The 23,630-nt window shown below is 42.9% G+C and overlaps 1 protein-coding gene across 4 annotated transcripts in view; it reads right to left on the reverse strand.

Annotated features, from left to right (window-relative positions):
- LOC143963525 (NACHT, LRR and PYD domains-containing protein 3-like) overlaps positions 1-23,630 on the reverse strand; it is a 165,410-nt gene that overhangs the window by 75,931 nt on the left and 65,849 nt on the right. For 3 of the 4 annotated variants that reach the window (XM_077473199.1, XM_077473200.1, XM_077473197.1), the window contains exons 4-6: positions 17,171-17,209; positions 14,670-16,377; positions 12,334-12,474 (exon numbers count right to left, since the gene is read on the reverse strand). In XM_077473199.1, coding sequence (XP_077329325.1) covers positions 12,334-12,474; positions 14,670-16,377; positions 17,171-17,209 — 1,888 coding nt within the window. Of the gene's footprint in view, positions 1-4,229; positions 4,276-12,333; positions 12,475-14,669; positions 16,378-17,170; positions 17,210-23,630 lie in introns of all 4 variants that reach the window. The other variant, XM_077473198.1, reaches the window with a different exon arrangement.

Here is a 23,630-nt window from a genome sequence, read left to right on the forward strand (position 1 = left end):
GTGTGTTACAACCGATTAATCCAACTACGTTTTACCTCACTTAATTTTTACTTTTTTGTTCGTTTTTTTTTTCTTTCTTTTCCTTTTCTTTCTTACTAACCATCATCTAAGAAGTAATCCAGGAGACTTCCTAGAACTACCTTCTAGACATGTGCAGAGTAAAATATTTCGTTTCGGAATTTCGTTTTCGTCCGAAAACTTAATTTATTTAGTTACTCCCGAAATTCGTTTTTATTTATTTCGTTTTTCGTTCAAAAATTGAATTCGTCCGAAAATCCACATGAATTACGGTCGAATCTGTCTTTGAAGGCTTATGGTGTCTGTCGAATGTATAAAGAAGATTCGACGGAGCTAGTATATAGCATACTTTAGAACCCTATTAAAGTCTATGGGACTCCAACGTTCAAAATCTAAAGTGCTAATTTTAAAGGCTAATTTGCAAGTTACTATCCTAAAAAGTGTTTGGGGACCCGGGTCCTGCCCCAGGGGACATGTATCAATGCAAAAAAAGTTTTAAAAACGGCCGTTTTTTCAGGAGCAGTTATTTTAATAATGATTAAAGTGAAACAATAAAAGTGTAATATTCCTTTAAATTTCGTAGGGGGGGGGGGGGTTGTCTATAGTATGCCTGTGAAGGGGCGCATGTTTCTGGTGCTTAGAACTGTCCCTGCACAAAGTGTCATTTATGCAGGAAAAAAAGTCCTTTAAAATCACTCGCAGCTATTATGAATTGTCGGCTCCCGTAATACAGAGAACACTCATTGAAAGTCATTGATAAAAAAATAAATAAATAAATTTAAAAAAAAGTGTGGGGGTCCCCCAAATTCAATTACCAGGCCCTTCAGGTCTGGTATGGATATTAAGGGGAACCCTGCCTCAAATTTAAGAAAAAAATTGACGTGGGGTTCCCCCTAAATATCCATAACCAGACCCTTCAGGTCTGGTATGGATATTAAGGGGAACCCCGCGTCAAATTAAAAAAAAAATTGACGTGGGGTTCCACCTAAAAATCCTTACCAGACCCTTTATCCGAGCACGCAACCTGGCAGGCCGCAGGAAAAGAGGGGGGGACGAGAGAGCGCCCCCCCTCCCTCCTGAACCGTACCAGGCCACATGCCCTCAACATTGGGAGGATGCTTTGGGGGTCTGTGACCCCTCAAAGCACCTTGTCCCCATGTTGATGAAGACAAGGGCCTCATCCTCACAACCCTGGCCGTTGGTTGTGAGGGTCTGCGGGTGGGGGGCTTATCAGAATCTGGAAGCCCCCTTTAACAAGGGGACCCCCAGATCCCGCCCCCCCTGTTTGAAATGGTAAGGGGGTACAAAAGGGGAAACCCGGGGTTCCCCGTGACGTATGGGTGACCCCGCCCCCCTCTGATGTAACGGAAACCTGCCTGTGTTACATCAGAGGGGTGCGGGGTCACCCATACGTCACAGGGAACCCCGGGTTTCCCCTTGCGTCAGAGGGGGGCGGGGTCAGGTGACGGGTGGCCCCGCCCTCCGTATATAAGAAACGTCAGCCGCCGGAATGCCTGCAGTGTCTCCTCCACGGAGACAGAAGAAGGATGGATTTGCTGCACTGGATGAGATGAGCCATCGCTGGAGAGATGACCGTCCGTCGCTGGATAGCAAGAGTGGATTACCGCCGCTGGAATCTTTTTTTTATTTTTTTATTTTTAATAAAGGAATTTTTCAAAAGTGTGTTTGTCTTATTTAACCATTTTGACACTTTCTTTGTGAAATGGTAGGGGTACTTTTGTACCCCCTTACCATTTCAAACAGGGGGGGGCCGGGATCTGGGGGTCCCCTTGTTAAAGGGGGCTTCCAGATTCTGATAAGCCCCCCGCCCGCAGACCTCCACAACCACCGGCCAGGGTTGTGGGGATGAGGCCCTTGTCCTCATCAACATGGGGACAAGGTGCTTTGAGGGGTCACAGACCCCCAAAGCATCCTCCCAATGTTGAGGGCATGTGGCCTGGTACGGTTCAGGAGGGAGGGGGGCCGCTCTCTCGTCCCCCCCTCTTTTCCTGCGGCCTGCCAGGTTGCGTGCTCGGATAAAGGGTCTGGTATGGATTTTTAGGGGGAACCCCACGTCAATTTTTTTTAAAATTTGACGCAGGGTTCCCCTTAATATCCATAACAGACCTGAAGGGTCTGGTTATGGATATTTAGGGGGAACCCCACGTCAAATTTTTTCTTAAATTTGAGGCAGGGTTCCCCTTAATATCCATACTAGACCCGAAGGGCCTGGTAATTGAATTTGGGGGACCCCCACGCTTTTTTATTTATTTATTTATTTTTTTTTTTTTTTATCAATGACTTTCAATGAGTGTTCTCTGTATTACGGAGCCGACAATTCATAATAGCTGCGAGTGATTTTAAAGGACTTTTTTTCCTGCATAAATGACACTTTGTGCAGGGACAGTTCTAAGCACCAGAAACATGAGCCCCTTCACAGGCATACTATAGACAACCCCCCCCCTACGAAATTTAAAGGAATATTACACTTTTATTGTTTCACTTTAATCATTATTAAAATCACTGCTCCCGAAAAAACGGCCGTTTTTAAAACTTTTTTTTGCATTGATACATGTCCCCTGGGGCAGGACCCGGGTCCCCAAACACTTTTTAGGACAGTAACTTGCAGAATCTTTTCTCTCTGTCAAATCTTTTTTCTCTGTCGAATATTTTCTCTATATAATCTTGGACTAATAGAGGTAAGGTTAGGCACATTCGACCACAGGTTCTATAGACAGATTGTTATCGTCAGAGTCATGTCGAATCTCCTATTCTATATCGAACTGTTGTAACAATGAAAACTAAAAAAAAGCATTTATTTATGTCGGATCTTTCATTTTTCGGATTTTGTGCTTTCGTTATCGTTTGTCAAAACGAAAATGAAAATAGCTGAAATTCGGACGAAAATGCATTCGGACGAAAACGAATGCACATGTCTACTACCTTCTGGACTCAGCAGTCATTACTCCAACACCTACCAAAACCTTGCTTTCTGGGGAACCCAGCTACACGCCTGTGACGTAATACGCTAATATAAACATAACTGCAGTAAATCAGCCCCACTAATCACCATAGGATGCCTTTCAATATCTCTTCACTCAATGTTAAAGGACTGAATAGCCCTCAAAAAAGACCTATGATATGGAGAGAAGCTATTAAGCTTCACAGTGATATCTTTTGCATACAAGAGACCCATTTCTGTTCTCTCAAATCCCCAGTTTTTCAGCACCGTAAATACCCACATGTTTACACGGCCCCAAAAAAAGGGGGAGTAGACTCAGACTCAGTCCAATTTAAAGAACTTAGGGCAGCACAGTGGTGTAGTGGTTAGCACTCTCACCTAGCAGTAAAAAGGGTTGCTGGTTCAAATCTCAACCACGACACTACCTGCCTAGAGTTTGCATGTGTTTGCCTGCGTGGGTATCCTCCGGGTACTCCGGTTTCCTCCCACACTCCAAAGACATGCAGGCAGGTTAATTGGCTTCTGTCCAAAATTGGCCCTAGTAAAAGAATGGGGACCTTAGATTGTGGGCTCCTTGAGTGTAGGAACCAATGTGAGTGTGCAATGTACAGGGATAGGGGTAGACACTCACTTAGGTTGAACTGGATGGACTGGTGTCTTTATTCAACCTTACTAACTATGAAACTATGAAACTGGATGTTCATATGGATAGCTCGGGCAGATATATAATACTGGTATGTGAGATTGGCAATACTGTATATACTTTGGTTAACATATATCTACCTAACACAAAGCAGTTAAAGTTTTTGAATAAAATATGGAAGAAAGTATCTTCAATGAGACAAGGATCTACTATCCTATGCAGAGATTTCAATACTGTGAAAGCGAGAGAGAGATTGACGTTTCTGACTGATCTAAATCCCGACATAGAAGAGTTTCTTTGGACCGTTTCCTCTCTTTGTCGGATTTTTATGATGTATGGAGATGCCAGCACGCATCAGAGAAAGACTTTTCTTTTTTTTTCAAATGCTCATAATTCATATTCTCGCATAGATCTGTTCTTGGTAGACAAATTTATGTTGCAAAAAATTGACCTATGAGAAATACATTGTATTACGTGGTCTGATCATGCACCAATTTCCATTGGCATGGGGGATCACTGAGCCGAAACCAGAGCAAACAGATGATGTAATAATATTTACGTATTATCGCAACCTGCAAATTTAGAAGCTATACGCTCAGCACTTACGGAGTTTTTTGCCATTAACGCTCCCTCGGTTGGCGATCCCTTCACGCTGTGGAATGCACATAAAGTGAATATTAAAGGTTTGCTCATTCAGATGAGCGCTAAATTTAAAAAAAAAACAGCAATCACAAAAACTGGACGAGCTACTGACTAAGATAAAACACTTAGAAACTATTAATAAGCAAAACCCCTCCCTAAAACTTAGAGATGCACTATTCATCACTAGGCAAGAGTTGAGAACGCACCTGATAGCCCAACATAGCCACCAGCTTTGCTCTTTAAAAGCTCGTACTTACAGATGTGGCAATAAAGCTGGGAAAACATTAGCAAACCAACTAAAGGAAAAAATACCCACACAGAAAATATCTTATATTTGGAACCCTAAAACTAAAAGAAAAGTCACAAACCCAAAAGAAATTCCGAATGCCTTTAGTGATTATTACGAAGCATTGTATAATCGTAAAAATGACCAAGACACTCCCCAACCCAATGACGATATAATTGCGGACTTCCTGACATCAGTGAATCTACCTACTGTATCCCAAGCAGACTTAGATAAATTGAGCCAACAACGACCCAAGAAATATAATAAATGATAAAGACCCTTCCACATAATAAGTCACCAGGCCCAGACGGTTACTCTTCAGAATATTATCAGTTATTTAGTAACATCTTATCACCATACCTACAAATGGTATTTGACACTGCCACGGCTGTAGCTGGTTTTCCCTCAGAAATGCTCATGGCCACAATTATTACACTGCCCAAACCAGGTAAGGAACCTAACATGCAACAAAACTTCAGGCCCATCTAATTGTTAAATGCAGATGTGAAGTTATACGCCAAGCTATTAGCACACAGATTGACAAATATACTGCCGCAATTAATAAATTATGATCAGGTGGGTTTTGTGTTGGGCTGACAAACGACAGACGCTACTAGGAGAATGCTTAATCTTCTACATATAGCGGAAAAAGAAAGAAGGCCTTCTCTGCTCCTCACGTTGGATGCAGAGAAGGCCTTCGGTACAGTACACCGGGGGTACCTTCGAGGAGTATTGATGAAGTTTGGCTTCTCCGGCCTGATACGAGATGCTATACTGGCTCTATATTCCTCCCCGTCAGCATATGTGTATACGGAGGGAATGTTCTCCAAATAATTTCAAATCACGAACGGAACGAGGCAGGGTTGCCCCATGTCCCCATTAATTTTTGCACTAATAATGGAACCCTTGGCTGAGAAAATCAGATCTGACCACTCCGTACAAAGCATAGCATCACAATCGTACCAGCATAAAATGACATTATTTGCTGACGATGTAATATTATCACTCTCTAACCCAATCAAATCTCTACCTGCAGCCCACAGTATTCTCCAACAATTTGGCAGAATATCCTATTACAAAGTAAACATAATGAGATCAAACATACTAGGCATAAGAATAAACAAAAGAGTAGAAAATCATTTACAAGAGATTCTCCCATATCCATGGACCACACCGTCCATTACCTATTTGGGTATCAAACTCACATGTCCACTCTCTAAATTATACCAAGAAAACTACGTACCACTCATTGACAAATGCCAGAAAGAACTCTCAAGAATTCAAAAGTTTTACCTATCCTGGTCCGGACGGTTAGCAGCATATAAAATGCTAAAACTGCCAAAAATACTTTATGTCTTTAGAGCACTGCCAATTCAAATACCCGCTAATTTCTTTACAACAATACAAAAAACAACTGTTGGGTTTTGTGGGGGGTAAGCAGGGCGAGGTGCTCTCCTTTTATACAAAATACACATAAAAATGCAGGGGGTATGGGCCTGCCAATACTGAAGGATTATTGCACAGCACTTGTTATTGGCCAAATTAAAAATTGGTTCGTTAAACCAGTCGTCAAACCATGGTGCCAACTAGAACTTACTAGATTTCAATCACTTTCACCCCTTTCATTTCTCATGGCCTCTGTCATACCTACAGCTAACCAAACCACAGACCACCCCACAATTCAAGCAGCGTGTAGGGCATGACCTGAGATCAGCTTAGAAGGTTCAGCACATTACCCAATAGTCAAAGTCCCCATTCCTCTGGAATCTATCAAATGGTTAATCCCTAACATAGCATTGAATAAATGGCTTGAGAAAAAAATAAGTAATATAGGAGATCTCACCACAGGGGATAAAATAAGGCCTTTCACATACATTCAGCAAAAATTCCAAATACAGAAATCTTTACCTACACACAGAGAGCTTCTTTGGTTCAAAGCATAAAAGTGACACATATCCCCATCAAAGAAAAAATATGGAAATTCCTTCAGTCCTGGAACACCAAAGCTAAAGGTATAACATTAATGTATAATTCTCTTCATTCTAAAGATGTCTTTCAGTAATATAATCCAATAATAAAGTGGGAAACAGAGTTGGGAAAGACTTTCTAGGAAGCTCAATGTGAAAAAGCCATTAACTATAAGTACTCTAGATGCTCAAACTATGAAGAATTCAATCAGAAACTTATGCTGAGATGGTACTTTACTTCATACGTTGTAGCCAAATTCTCAAGGGACAATTCCAATCTGTGCTGGGGGGGGGGGGGGGGGGGGGCAGGTAGGTGTTCTTTTACATTTGGTCTGGGCCTGCCCTCTGCTCTGTAAGTTTTGGTCAGATGTATTTAACCTGATTTCAAAAGTGACAAAAGTAAGTGTTAAATCTAATGTGGAACAAGCCATTCTGAGTTTAAACACAGCGGATCATCCCTGCTCCATTAGATCCATATTTACACATATCCTATTATCCTATTATCCTATCCTAAGCAAATGGAAGTCCAGCGAAATTCCTAAACTGATTGAGGTTTCAATTAAAGTGAAGATGATTGCTGAATATGAAAATATAATAGCTTGCGGAGAGGGGACATACCAAGCATATCAGTCCAATTGGTCTTCTTGGAAGAATTTCTCCAAAGCCCGGGAGAGACTTGTTCAGAAATAGTCTTCACTGAGCGGACGCTACTTTTCATCTTATTTTTTTGTTTTTATCTTGTCTATTCTTTTCCTTATTCATACTTCACCTTGTTGTGTCGGTACTTTCAAGATCCAGTGATCCTGGCTCCATTTTCAGTACGTATTTAGTAGATGAGACTATATAAGTAAAATAGAGGGAGGAGTGTGCCCCCTGAAGACACAGTGTGCCCCCAAAAGGGGTGTCTGGGGGGTGCCCTTATCCCTGTGACCATGGGATAGATCCTGGTAATTCCTAAAGCAGCAGAATATATGTTGGAGCAAAAAAATCATGAAAGTAGATTACCCGCGACAATTAAGACCACCTCATACTGTTCATTGTTATAATTGTTGTACTACTTATTCTGTTAAGATTGTAAATGGAATTCTTCTGTAATCAGTAATTCTTCAATAAAAACCATGGAAATAAAATAGGGGATAGATTTATGACAATTATTATTATTTTATTAGTAATGGCAGCGATCGGCAAATTTTTATTATGACTGTAACATTATGGCACACACATCGGACACTTTTGACACTATTTTGGCACCATTGTCATTTATACAGCAATCAGTGCTCTAAAAATGCACTGATTACTGTATAAATGACACTGGCAGTGAAGAGGTTAAACACTAGGGGACGATCAAGGGGTTAAGTGTGTCCTAGGGAGTTATTCTAACTATGGGGGATGGGCTACCTAGGACAAGACAGCGATCACTGCTCCCAATGACAGGGAGCAGTAGATCTATGACATGTTACTAGGCAAAATGGGGAAATGCCTTATTTACATAGGCATTTACTCATTCTGCTGGTCCGTGACACGATCACTGGACACCATCGAACATCGAGTCCAGGGGTCCCGCGGGCACAGAGCACGTGGCAGATGTGCACACACCCACAATGCCGCATCTTAAAGTGGATGTACCTGTATGCCCATTTGCGCAGCCGTGCCATTGTGCCAATGTATATCATCGTGCACTGGTCGGCAAGTGATTAAAATCACTGCTCCTGAAAAAATGGCCATTTTAAAAATGCTTTTGCATTGATACATGTTCCCTGGGGCAGGACCCGGGTCTCCAAATACTTTTTATGGCAATAACTTGCATATAAGCCTTTAAAATTAGCAGTTTTTATTTTTCAGATTCATGTCCCAATGGTGTTTGCATGTTCACACAAACTTTTTGTGTGTTCGCAAATTCTGGGGAGAACCGAACTGGGGGGGTGTTCGGCTCATCCCTAGTCAAAGGTACTAAAATCTGCTGTTTCCACCTGAATTCTGGGCTGGCCAATGAATGGGGGAGGTACAGGCGCTGCAGAAGTGATGGGCTGCTAATCAGGATTAGCAAACACATCAGGAAGGGCACTCTGGGCTCTATGGGCCTTTCTTTGAATTCTTGGTGGCTGCGAGGCACTTCTTGTGCTAGCCACCTCACCAGTCAGGTACTCCTGACCTTAGCAGGGACCAGTACCCCATCATCAGAGCTATCTGTCAGGGTGATCTCTACCAGTTTGTATACTGAGCCTGAATCTGACAGTGTGGTCTCTTCAATGTTGTACATTTATAGGTACAGCTAGTGTGACTAACAGGTAAAAGAGCACCTGGTTGTCAGCGACTGCTTCAATCGCTACAAAAAATGAACTGTTAGTGCTAGAAGGGATCAGGCGTGACTCTGCTAACACTGCAGTTTTGTGTGCTGTGTTTTGTAAGTGACAGTGATCTAGTGATACTGCACTTGGGTGGGCTGGGCTGGGCAGAGGGGCTAAATGCAGGTGCTGGCAGGTATCTGGGCTGATTCTAATAACGCCACATTTTTGGGAACACTATACTATTGGGAACGCTAATATAGATCTGATCAGATCAAAGATATTGATCCGTTGAGATACTATACTAGTAATGGAGCTATATAGTGTGAGTGTGTGTTAGTGTATCTGGCAATAATCTGATGATGTCTGGGATTGACACTGACCCTAACGGACACTAAGTCTGATGTCACCCAACAAGAGATCTGTACATTATACTAGTGATACTGTGACAGGGAGTGAAAGGGTTAACTTGGGGGGAGGTGATCAGAGGGTTAAACCTTTATTAGGGGGTTAATGGGGAGTACCCTAAACCCACCTGGGCCTACCACTAACTGGCCTAACACTGATTAGGGACACCAATACAGTGACCAGTGAAAAATCTGAAAAATGCACTTGGTGACACTGTGACAGGGAGTGAAAGGGTTAACTGGGGGGTGATCAGGGGATGATCAAGGGGTTAAATGTGTACCTACATGTCCTGTTGTCAGTGTAGTGTTGGTGTACTCACAGTAGATGTCTTCTCATCGCTTGCTGGAAACTAAAAGGGCTTCACGAGGGGAGATGACATCACTTCCTCTGCCTGTGTTTACATTACACATGTAGAGGACAGTCTGCCATTCACCAGAACGGATCAGCAGGTCCAGACCAGAAATCATTGACCTAGGCCTGTAGACTGATCGGCTCTGAAATCAATCCAATCGTTGTGGGGACGGTGGAGAGGGGCGCGCATTCCCCATACCCACACATGTGACCGACATATGATGATGGCGATTCACGCAGGAGAGCCAACATGCCGCAGTACAACTGTGGCGGCTGGACGGGAACCGGTTAATGTATTTCCCCCAATACTTACCTGAGCCTGATCTCCATCCAGCAATGTACACAAGAGCAGAGGATCTCTTGGCTCTCTCCCTTCTCATTGACTCAGACACAGCAGGGGGAGCCATTGGCAGAGGAAAACTTGAGGCTTTTTATGGCAGACAAGGACTCATAAAGGGGATGGGAGTTGGGGATGTTCATCATTTCTTCTAGTGATGGGGGAGGGGTAACTTTCCAGGATTTATAACTCCTATCCTGCAGAAGGGAGACAATGACAGATGATATTTCGGGAGTATGAGTTGTATTGGTTATGATACGGCCTTTTGTACAGAAGTGAGAACTGTCTGAGGTCTTTGTCTTCAGAGGAATGGATCGTGTTTTCTGTCTTTATTATGGTCAGGACAAAACATTCCATTCATAGATTTGTAAATATGAAATATTGTATATAAATAATTAGCATTTTCATTTTCAGCCAGCAGGTGGAGCTGAAATCTCTTTTCCACATGTTTACCTGCCTGTCCTTCCTGGATCACTGTACAATCCATGTTATTTACAGAGCTCAGTAGCTCAAGCTGTAATTTCCCTTCATAACTGAATGACTCAGAGGAGGGGTAGGGGAGGGGGGAGCAGATTCTTGAAACCCACCGGAGGGACCTCACTGGACATTGTGTGAAAATTGAGGATGAATTGATCCGTGGTGTCTGTAGCTACAGAGGTCAGAGAGGTCTCGGTCACACGTGTGTCAGCACCATGTGATTATGTGACATTTATTCAGCATTTCTAAAGCCTGATAAGCGCCTTCCATGCCTGCCATGAATAGTACAATGGCGGCACACAGTGCTGGTCACACAGGAGCGGTAGCGTTGTGTCGTGTTATAAATGAAGCCGCATGTCGCTGTCATGAGACATCCACGATTGTCAGTCGCCTCCATTCATTTCATGGTGATGTCCAATAATCGCTGGGCATTGGAGGACAGACAGCGGAGGCTCCGGTATCCCAGAATGCACTGGGAAATAATAGAGAAGTAGGACAGAGCAGCTCCGGTCACTTCTGGTTGTACAGAACAGCCGTGTGGTAACTCTAATAGCTTCTGTGTGCCGGCAAAATCACCAACCAGCCGGCAATACTGACAGTGCCAGGCAGGGAATGTGTCACTGCACAGCCAAAAACCTCTTCCAATTATATATACTAATCAGCTGAACACAGAAGGATTCATCCACAAAATCCAACACCAAATACATAGAAAGACAACTGTGCAGCACTACAAGTGAGACTCCCCAAACCTAAAAATAGGATTTGTATTCCAAATGTTTAAACAATCCACACGTGTTTCAGCACAATTATACAGGGATATTACAATGTTAGAAAAAACAATATAAGTAAGATATTGTCAAAGTGCTCAATATTGCAGCATGATGAGTGAGACCACCCAAACTTTAGCATACTATGTACATGCAAAAAAACTACTTTGTGGTCCGCCACTTATGATTGGTGATGTGCAGTGACACTTCCCTTACAGGATAGATATAAAGATAGCTGTGCAGCACTAGAAGTGAGACTCCCTAAACCTAAAAGTGTTAATATTTACACATTTTAAACAAACAACACAAATATACATGATGAAGCCCCACCTAGGGCGTAACGTGTAAGGTGGAGACGTCATCACGCCTGTCAGATACACTAGGAGAGCCGCTGCTATACTGTTATGAAGGAGAGGAGGGTCGCCGGGCGCTCTGTGCATTCTTACATGGATATATTGTGATTCTATGTGAGGATATATTACATGTTATTATTAATAAACTATTAATGACCCGAGTATCCCAGCTATTGTGACACATAGAAATAAAACAGATGTGGTAACAAGTCACCAAGCGGGTATTATCCTCAGACCGGGAAATCTGTCCTCCAGGGGGCAGGAGAGTGATAGTGAGTATGATGACATGGCGGCTGGTTTTCATTCTATAGAATTATTGTAATATATCCGAAATCCACATATCAGAGGAGATCATTTTCTCTACATCACTTCCCCTTTAGGCCCCTCCCACTAGAAGAACAACCCCTCCCCCTGACATTTCTCCAGCATTCTTATAGTGTTTTCAGAGCTTCATAAACACAATGAAGACACATGATAAATGTCATAGAAGTGTTACTGAGCATTGTTTCCTTCTACATAATCATCAGACGTGTGAGCGAGTCCTAAGGGGGTCTATTCCATCCTATTTCCTGCTTGTTAGGAATATGGAGGGTCATTCCATATGTACAGAGCCTGGTCACTGTTATACTATAAGGGGAACCCCAAATCCCATGGATGAGATTACAAAGAGAAAGATTCCCTCAGAGAGAGGAGAAGACATGAGAAGAGGACAGGTGATGGAAGATTCTACATGGGTGAGGATGGAGTACACCCAGAGATAGAAGGAGACACTGAGAGACGGGAACAATCACAAGACGTCACATTTCCCCATCACGGCACATCACACATTTCTCTTACTGTAATTTCTGAATTTTACTCTCCGGGTTCATCAGAAAGGAAAGAGAGTCAGACTTCGTATTGTATCCTGAAGAGGAGGAATCTTCTTCTGCTTTGTCCTCTCCCGGACAATCTGTACTGGAAATATTACACCACACAAATCTAAAATCCAATAATGAGATAATAATTATCACCAAGAATGTATGACCTCTGACCCCAAGAATAACAATGTAACCCCCAACATTTCCCTTCCACACGGCTGCCTTCCCTCCGGCTCTACAGCCTCATACTGGACCTGATGAGGACTTCTCATTGGTGGCTATGAGTGGTCTTTGAAGTCACACTCCAGACAAAACTTAAAGGGAGGCCCCTGATATGTATACGGGGTCTCCGGCCTTCCTACACAGGGGTCTCCATTCAGCTTCTGGAAAATCCTGGAACACCACTTTGGTTCCAGATATAAAATGCAGTCCAGACATTCCCATCTCCGCCCACTTCTGCAGACAATTGGCCCCTCCAATGTTGGGATGATGATGTCACACCCCTGACATTATTTCCCTCCCCCACATCACTGAACACGAAGCTTTCCCTCCAAATGTTCTGTGTGATAAATGGTATAATTGGGGGCAGGGAAAGGGTTAATGTGATGTAAATGATGTGATTGTTCCCAGAAGTTGTGTAGAAGGTGATATGTGGGAACCACCATTTAGCTCTGGTTCACACAGCACAACATGAAAGTCGCAGCCACTTCCAGCTTGACTTTGCTCTACAACTTCCCGGCGACCAGGTGCGACTTGAATGTGACTTTACTGAGAAGCATTCCTATGTGACTTTGATGGATCCGTGTTTATAGCGTGTTTTATCACATGACAAAACATGCGTCTGATAACCGTGATTGGGGCGTCATTAACAATCAGGCTGCATTTACATCTGCATGATTCTGAATGCACATCAACCACCAGAAATTGTGTGCTTTGCCGCACGTTTCAGAAATGCGCTGCGACCGTGCGTCACGCTTGTACTGCAAAGATGGCAAGGTGAGCGTGATGCATGTTTCCAAAATGTGTGGCAAAGCATGCATTTTCCTGCAGGTTGCCGGGCATTCAGAAATGTTCAGACGCCAATGAATGGTATCACGAGTACAGCGTGTGTTGTCACACATTTTCAAAATGCACAGCAAAGCATGCGTTTTCTTACGGGTTGGCGTGTGTTCAGAAACATGAAGATGCAGATGAATGGTAACACAAGTGTGATGCACACTGCCACACAAAACACGCAGAAAAACATGTGTTTTCTTGCGGGTTGCCGTCAGTTGTAAATACGTTTCCATTCATTCACATCTGTACATTTCCAACTGCACAGCAACCTGCAAGAAAATCCATGTTTTGCTGCACGTTTCATAAATGTGTGACAATGTGCGTCACACTTGTGTTATTATTGATTTGCTTCTGCACGTTTTTGAATGCATGGCAGACCACAAGAATACATGCGCTTTGCTGTATGTTTCAAAAACACACAGCAGGCAGCATTGCTTTTCTGTTACCATTCATTTGCATCTGCCCATGCGTGGCGTCCGTTGCTGTGCATTTTTCAGACGTATAAAAAAGCGCACATTTTCTGTGTGGGTCGCCTCGTATTCGGAAACATGCAGATATGAATGCCGGCTGATTGTTAATGACACCCCAATCACAGTTATCAGACGCATGTTTTGCTGCCAAGATGCATGACGCTCCATGACTGAGAAGATTCTTGAGCTACTTTGGGGTGTTTGTTGCATGTCGGGCAGAACATTCCAGTGAATGGACTCCCTATACACAATGTGTGATTACACATGAAAAATACACAAATAATGGAAGTGGGAATGTGCGTTTCCGCTACGCTCAGGTGTGACTGGGATGTGATTGGAGGAAGATTTTAGGCAGCAAGGATGACCAGGGAGGAGAGGTGGGGGGTAAAGAAGCCTCAGAAGTCGCAGCAAAGTCTTAAAGATTCAGACAAATGTGCGACTTTCTGGTGATTTTACATTGAAGTCTATGGGAGTCGTGCAGCACAAGAATCACACAAAAGTAGTGCAGGAAGCATTTTCTTTTGTTGCAGTGACTCAAATCACAGGAATTTAAGATAACGCCCAATAAAATCTTTGTGTTTTCACCTGACCTTCGACTTTACATGTCATCAGAATGTCGCTGGAAAATTGCTGTAGTGTGAAGCAGGGCTTAGGGCTGAGGAAAGTGTGAGTTCCCAGGACTTCTAACAAGTGTGGTAGATGGAGAACATGTCTGATAATCACCGTTATACTGTATGCAGGTTCCTGCCCATTCCCTGAATTCAGTTAGGATATCCTCACACTCACTTACCTGACCGTCTGACTCCTGTGTAGGAATGGAGATAGAAGTTTCTGGCACTCTGGGCCCACAGTGAGATCTACAAAATGTAAAGACTGAAAACTTTCTCTCTTCAAAGTCTTCAAGCAATAGATCAGCTGCTTGGAATAATTCCTGTTCATCCACAAGTGATCAGTATATGAGCCGCAAAGATACAAATCTGTACAACCCGACATGACTCTCCTAATGAAGTCCTCATCCTGAGTCTCATACAGACAGAAGATGGTCTGAGTACAGAAAGTCTGATCATTGTCCTTCGTGGCCCATTTTCTCATTGCAGGTTTGGCTCGGAGTGAGATGGAGATTCCTGTGACCTCTGAGAATGTCTTCACCTGATTTTCATTTAAGAGACCAAACAGGAATTGTACAGATAATGATAAATGTGAGTAATGTGAACTGAGGTCATCGAGTGATTTCCCTTTACAGATCTCCGGGAGGAAAATACGTTTCCTAAATCCAAACCAACCATCATCCATCCCATAATAGAGAGCAGCAAGGAACTCCTGTACACTCAGGTGGATGAAGCTGTAGCAGGTCTGGTGACGGACGTCCCAATGAAAGATGTTCTCATTCAGAAATACAGACTCCACCTCATCCAGAGAAAGTCCATGTCTTTCTAGATCTTTCTTCTCAAATAAGATTTGTTGGTTCAGAACCCCCTGATTGGCCAGAGCACACAGCTTCTTCAGACAGGTTTGTTTCCGGTGTACAGACTGCTCCTTCTTGCTGTGATGGGTTAGTAAAACCTCCAGGAAGAGAAGATAAATTGAAGTCTTTGTCTTACACTGAATTACACCCAAATCTTTTCTTATTTCTTGTTTCATTACAGTGCAGACAATCCAGCATGTGATGGGGACGGCACACATGGTGTACACAACTTCATTGTCTTTTATTATACTGAGAACCTTGTCTGCATCTTCTTTATTTCCATAGAATTTATGGACATATTCCTCTCGATCGTCCCTTGTAAATCCCTGGATTTCCACATTGCGAGAATCATCGATGAATGTGTTAAGTTTCTCCATGGCCAGTGACCTTGTGGTGATGATCAGAGAAGATTCTGGGAGAACATGTCCCCTGAGCAAGCTTTGGAGAATTATTTCTTTGTGGGTTTCCATAGAAATGTCAGGACAACCCTCAGATTTCTCCTCCAGAGTCCACCTCAGTTCATCAAACCCATCAACTATGGTGAGAAGTTTTCTCTGACTTCCAGGATCCTTCAGAATAGACACCAGGTCATCTGAACTCAGTCTGCAGGTTCTGGATAAAAGTCCCACAAGACTTATGTTTCCAGGGATGGTGTTGAATTCTCTACAGCTCAGATAAAACACAAAATCAAACTTGTCTCGGTAGAGATCCCCAGAGGCCCAGTCCAGCATGATCTTCCTGGAGGTCATTGTTTTTCCAATCCCAGCAGGTCCTTGTAACACCACAATCTTAGGGATGAACCCACATTCATCAGGGTCAAAGAGGGTCTGGATTGTGGTTGGGGATCTTTTCTCCATGATCTGTAGATGTCTTCTGCCGGTACTCCTTATTTCTTCTTCTTTCCCCTCTTTATTCTGGGGTCCCTTTATCATCAATAAATTGGTGAATCTTTCCTTTAAATGAACACGGGAATTATATTCTAGAATCCTCTGGAACTTCTCTTTCATAGACTCGCTGTGTTCCTTACTGAGGTCTTTATGAGAGAGAAGAGAATATTTTATTCCTCATACACACATGAAATAATATTTATAAGACACAGTTGGAAATATTGTATTATAACCATAAACCCGAATAATGGAACCCTAAAAGGAGATATCCCATGAAATACAGGAGGACTATGGAAGCATTCAAACTATGGACACACCATCAAGACCAGAGGCATAAATAGAACCAACAGGGCTCCAGTGCAAGAAACCATGAAGAGCCAATATGACTGCTGTGGCCCTTTCCATCAGTCCCAGGCCCTTTTCTCCAAGGGTGGGGCTCTTCCCTCTGAAGCAGGGGCTCTTTCTCTAGCCTTTTCCACTTGTTCCTGTCATGGGCCCATTATAAGCCCTGGTTCAGACTGCTGAGACTCATCATGTGACTTGCAACATGAAGTTGCTGGACACGCCAAAACACATTCATTTCAATGGGTGCTGTCCTAATCAAGGTGACTCAAGTCGCAGCAACAAGAAAAAGGATCCTGCAATACCTTTCTGTGACTTTGGTGTGATTTGAGTGCCATAGCCCACAATGTTAAATCACAAAATCACAATCAAGCCACAAGGAAATTGCAAGCAAGTTGCAAAGCTTTGGGTTCACAGCAGTGTGAACTGAGCCCATATTCTGAAGTGGGCCCCTTTCCTGCCATCTTGGCCCCCCTACAGGCCTGGTCTCCAGTGCAATCTTTGTGACCCTGGTAGTACCACCACTGATTCAGACTACAACAGAACAAAATGTTCATCCAGAAGAGATTTCATATGAAACGTGGATGTCCTACTAACCTGAGAATCTGTTGTCATGTGTCGTCTTCTTCAGTTTGACTGGAAATAAGATTAGGGAAGTGATTAGTCCTGACAAACCTCTGAAATGTATAAAATAATAAAATAATAACTAAGAGAGTTATTAGTGTAGCAGATCCTCCCAGACACCATCATCCCACCAACCCTCTGTAGATTGGAGTCTCTCCTCCTCCAGGTGATGGGGAGAGTCTTTGTCTGGTAACATCTCAGCACATTGCAGTGACATGTGACCATGGTGGGGGGGCCAGAAAAGCCCCCAATTCTCTATGCAGGGATTACAGGCACACACCTAGCATCTGGAGCCTTGATGGAGGTTCAGGTGGATGCATGGGACATAAGGCTCAGAACCCCGAGCAACAATCTTGAGGGTCTCCTAGGAATACAGCTATAAATATGGAGGTTCTGTATAATAGACAAGTGGCTGTAATTGTATTGCTCTGCTTGGCATGCTGAGTGATGTCATTGTGTGACTGACTGCTGGTGTTCTGGCATATAGCGTCCGTCCATCGGATAGTGTCCGCCCGATACTGGGCAGGCACAGTGCTTGCGCAGTACGGAGCAGAAGGAGATTCGGAAAATCTCCGAAGATGAATGGTGCCTGCGCCGTGAGTCGAGGTGCTAGCCCCACCATCCAAGTGGACATAGGGCTGCAAATATTAGAGGGCCCCTCGCGGGCTCGTTTCGCTCGTCACGCTTCAGGCATGGCCTCGCTGTGCTTTGCTCTTTTTATTCCAACTCTATGTCCACTTGGATGGTGGGGCTAGGACCTGGACTCACGGCACAGGCACCGTTCATCTTCGGCTATTTTCGGAATGGGTGTGTCCTGTGTACTGCGCATGCGCAGTACACAGCGGACACTATCCAATGGGGGACACAATGTGATAGGACACCGGCATCCTGGAGAATTGTTACTCTGCTTCCCTTTTACATGTTATTTTCTTCTGTAAACTCCCTCAGTAAAGATTGTTTAACCCCTTAGTGTTAAATGTGAAGTACTTGTGCGCTGCTATGGACCTCACAGTCAACCAAAACTAATATACAAAATCTAAGTGCAGTGCTAATTAATGATAAATACAAAATATTTTAGTGAAAAAAATCTAAAGCAGTCACCAAACAATTGGTAAAAATCTGTGAAAAATGTGTATACATTAAACAGCGTGATCACTGAATAATACAAAACAGTGCATTAATAAAATCACATGCTGTTATGTGAACAAAATCCATAAGGGCCGGTTCACACTGCGACGCGAGGCGAGGCGACACGGCTCGCCTCGCCTCGCTCCCGCAAGTCGCCCCCATTCAGTGCTATGGAACCGTTCTGAGAGGAGCGACTCGAGTCGCTCCGACTCAGAAAAAAGGTTCCTGTACTACTTCGGGGCGACTTCGGGGGCGACTTGCATTGACTTCTATGCAGAAGTCCTCTGCAAGTCGCCGCTGAGGTCCGTGCAGGTCGCGGCGAGGCAAGTCAGAGACGCCTCGCCGCGAATCGCTGTGTGAACCGGCCCTTAAGTGCAATTAATGCTCCACACAAATATTAATATAAAACAGTGGCTTCATCAATTACCAAAATAATACATGAAAGAAAAGTCAATAAAGTGCAAATGCTCCAAACAGGTTGGCAGTGAAAAGATCCCAGATCCAAGGTGAATCCCACCAAAGTGAGTATCAAAGCCTCTTAGCAGCTGCAGATGACTACAATAAAGATAGTCTCACCAAGCATTAGGGAAAAGATTCAGGTCTCCCCTGCAACCTATAACGCCTTCCACAACTGAGGAAATAACTATGGTAGCGGGAAAAAGTTAATGACCCCTTAGGAGTTTTTTCAGGATTTCTACATAAATGGATCCAGCTCCGATAACCCCTATAGGGGTATCTGGCATAGCATATAGGAAATGCTGTGATTGGAAAGGTTGGAACCTGGCTGCATGATCTATCTTGGGAAACAGTATCGGTACATCAAGCCTATATGATATGCTAGATACCCCTGTAGGGGTTATTGGAGCTGGATCCATTTAAGTAGAAATTGCGTCATGGTACGTCGTTACCATAGAAGGCCACTAGGGGGCACATCCGTGCCCCCTGCTCGCACAATGTGAAGAGGTGTGTGCCTGGCAGTCGCGGTCACCGCTGGACTCTCGCAATCGCTTGGGGTACACAGAGAACCGGGATCTGTGTGTGTAAACACACATTTTCCGGTTCTCTGAGGGGAGAACGATCTGTCATCTCCCCTACACAGTCCTGTTAGAAAAGTTTTAAATGTTTATTGTGTGACTATTAGAAAAACAATATTCCTGAGACTGATTTTTAAAATGACTTCTGAGCATGTTGTTGTATTAACTTGCTGTATTGTTTTGTCTTAACTAACTCCATAGTAAGTTGTAGGATGATTATGCTTTACTATATATGGTAGCATAAGATTGTACAGGAAACACTGATAGCCAAAGTAAAGTACCATCAGGTACCATGACACGCTATCTATGTTTCCTCAGCCAATAGAAGCATAGAGGTGGTATCAGTAGGTATGAGGAGGGGGGGAGGACACATTCTTCGGAGGGACTCTTACTGCAGCTTTTGTTCTGTAAGCTTGTCTCCCTTTTTTGGGCCACATCAGAAATAAATTGTCTGCTTCTCAATACATCTGGAGTTTGACTGATCACGCGAGAAGATTCCTAACATTTTTGGTCCTTTGAAGCCGTAACCAACATGTTGGTTTTCAGATCAGACGCCCCCGACAAAACTTTGGTGAGTATTGGACTTTGGAGCTCACTGAACAATAACAGTCCCCCCACTCAATGTTGGTGGTAATACAGGGGCGGGGCCTAAGATCTGAATTCCACTGTCTGTTTCTGAACTTAGAGTGATCCAGTCCAGGTGTTTGAGAGGTAAGATAATTTAAATTATTCTCAATTCTTTCTAAGAGTCTTTTCTTCTCTTTCTCTTTGATTCTGGTTTAATGTGTTGTAATTGCCGACAATGGTATTGATCGTATAATATCTAGATGATCCAGTGCTCGTAGACAGAGACACTTGGGGACGTTGTCTAAGGTAAAAAATTCCGTCACACGCTGTCCGGACAGATAACAAAAATATTTGAGGTATACCGAACATCAGAGGTTGATTGCCTGACGCTGTCAGAGGTTGAATGCCCGACTATTTAAGCGCTGTTTAGTTAAGTGATCTAAAAGATCGCAAGGCTAACTTTCTTCTGTGTGTGTTTACTTTAACTTTGCTCATGTTTAACCTTTTTTGATTCTCTCTATATTGTGGGGAGTGCTGATATTTTTACTCTTGTATTCCTATTGTTACCGTGGATCGGGTACAACAGTCTTTGTTCTTTTACATGTTTTGTGCTGCGTATTCCTAATGTGCCATTAGAAGAACATAAGAAATCATTCTTCACGTTCTCATGATCTGTGTGTCTGTAAAAAAAGGAACGCACTGAACTCACTCTCCCACTCTCCCTCCCCTCATGTAAGGAATGAGAAATGCTCTTCAAATTCCTTTGTGAAAGGTTGTATGTGTAAAAGTTAACCATCTATGACAATACAGAAGGGTTATATTGTAAATATTGAAACTTAGCATAAAAGAAAAAAGGTACACTGATAACACCAGGTTTCTTTATTATTTTAGCATGCCATGGTGTTACATGAAGAAAGTGGCAGAAATTGTTTATAGTTTGGGTAGCTGGGAAAATGTGAAGGTGGATTGTACTGTGGAGTGAATAGAATGTTGTAGAATTATTATCAGGTGGCTTGATGAATGTGAGAAAAGAAAAGGCTGAGGATGTTTTCATTACTATGATGGTCAAGAAGCTGTTTCTCGGAAACAAGAAAATGCAGATTGCCTGACAGAGGTTAATTTGTGCATCTGTGAAAATATTAGGACTTTTGGTGGGAAAGAAAGTCTGAATAATAGTCTTAAAGTAAATATTTATATTGGATGAGTTATTTTTAGAATTCACAGACTTTCAACTGTGAAGTGTTAATGATACAATACTGTTTATATTTAGGTACATTTATAAAGTTAAAAGGCTAAGTTCTGAATCAGAATACTAAATATTAATTAAAAGGAAAGAAAGTTCTATTTTGGGACCCTGTGGATTTCACTTGGGACCAGAGAATAAGGGGAACAATACAAAAGGGGGATTCAAGTTTTCTTAAATTCTGCTAAAATATTGGGGTCTGAGGAAAAATATTCAGAGATGTGTGTGTAATATATGTATTTGAATAAATGAAAGAATATTGTTTTTAACAACTCCAAGGTAAGGAAGGCGTTTGTTAGTTTGATCTGTGATCCTGTGCTCATTCATGTTAGATAAAGAGTATCCATTTTCCCAGCCCCAATTCAAGTGCAGATATGACACCCCCAACCCCCCTCCTTCTACACAACTGAAGAATGAGGTGAGTTCCTTTCTATGGGGTGGGTGTGTACTGATTACATGAATGAGTACACAATTTAACCTTTAGAGGTATTTTAGAGTTTAGAGCATTAAATGAAGGTATGAAATAATGTAGACTACACAGTCCTTAGAAACAAAGACAAATGATGTCCTTCCTGGGTATGACAAATTTTTGTAGAGCCTGGATTCCTGGGCATCCCATGTTGACTGCCCCATTGGTACAGGCAATACACGGGAGCCCAATGGCCCCCCAGGATGCCATAAAATGGAGTGAGGAAACAGACGGCTTTTAATTTCAATAGTTTTTTATTGAATGTCACAAAGTCACAATATCATACAAAGTCAGACATTTATACATTCAGAATTTACAAGAACTCAGCGTGGGGTAGCAATCAGGAATGTACAATAACACAGAAATTTTGAAAAGAAAGTCAAGAAAATTTAAATAAAAGTAGAAAGAAAACCGGATGCATAGTAAATTTTGTTTTGTTCCACTTAAGTTGGATTTGTTGCCTCACAAGAAATATATACTATAATTGGAGTATGTATTTAAAGACATAGGATATCAGCAAAAGTATTATCACAAGAGTTATAAGAGAATAGTTCACCTAGAAATATGCAATGGTATTAGTAAGAAGCAGATTTGTGCCAATCTAACCAGGGCTTCCAAACGACTCGTTTGGCTTCTAGGTTGTTCTGAGATGCTGCGAACATTAATTCATATTGTATGTGTATGTCCACCTCTCTAATGATCTCCCCTATCTGAGGTGTGTCTACGGTCTTCCATCGCCTTAGTATCGCTAGTCTAGTGCTCGCCAATATATGAAAAACTATCAGTCTGTACTTTTTCGGAAATTTATCAATCCCTAGTGATAACACCGCCAGTCCAGGATCTCCGCTCGTGAGAGTACCGGTTATTGCGGAGATCAGGTGAAACACCTGACGCCACACCGTAATCAGTTTTGGGCACATCCAAAGTATGTGGCCCAACGACCCCCTACAACAGAGCGGTGAGGCCTGGGGATGGAAACCCGCCAGCCTCACCGGGGTTAGATACCATCTTAACAAGATTTTAATAGAAAGTTCCCACATATTTGCTGATTTAGTCGCCAGATACACGACCTTTATAGATTCCTCCCATTGTTCCTGTGAGTAGGAATGCCCCAACTCTAGTTCCCACGATCTCATAGATGGAGACCTCCGGAACTCCGACTTGCGGTTTAATAGGTTATAAAACAAAGATATGCCTTTAATGTTTGTCTGATCATTTCGGTAATATAAATATACTCTCACCGGGAGGGGGATTTCGGTTATAGGGATTGTATTAAGGAGATGTGCTATCTGCATGTAAGTGTATTGGTCCCTAGTCTCCAACCCAAACTCTAGTTGTAACGCTCTGAACGTTTTAATTGCTGGGCCTAACATAATATCTTGCATTGAAAGAATCCCCCTCTTCTGCCATCTCCCAACGGATAACTGCGGAATAAGGAGTCTTAAGCTTGATAGCGTTAAAGGAAGTGCCTTGGTGGGTTGATCGGAGGTGACATTATCTAGTAGTATTTTCCAGGCCATCAGCGTGGCCTTCATAGAAGGGGACAAGATTCCACCCACCCTCGGGGATAGTGGGCTTGTTAGTAACAAGTCCACTATGGGATGCTGTGGGCATTGAGCTTGTTCAATTTCTAACCATCTAGTACCTCTGCCTTGAACAAACCAGTACCTTGCCTGAGCCAAAATAGCTGCCAGATAGTAATCCCGCAGCAGGACGTGCCCTGCCCCTCCCGCTCTCTTCGTCTGAATCAGTTTCTTGAAGGCGCACCTAGCTTTTTTACCTTGCCATAGAAAGGAGTTAATCTTAGATTGTGCTTTAGCGAAAAAGTCGTTTGGAACCGGAATAGGAAGGGTCCTAAATATATATAATAATTGGGGTAATATCAGCATCTTAAAAGCAGCCAACCTACCTGACCAAGACAATTCCCTTTTGGAAATAGGCAACAGTTTGGAGTCCAGATCCTCCAGGAATGGCACATAGTTATCGTTATAC

Source organism: Lithobates pipiens, unplaced genomic scaffold (genome assembly GCF_037356315.1).
Source record: "Lithobates pipiens isolate NorthernLeopardFrog02 unplaced genomic scaffold, aLitPip1_a1.2 Scaffold_8, whole genome shotgun sequence".
In the NCBI taxonomy this organism is placed as follows: domain Eukaryota; kingdom Metazoa; phylum Chordata; class Amphibia; order Anura; family Ranidae; genus Lithobates; species Lithobates pipiens.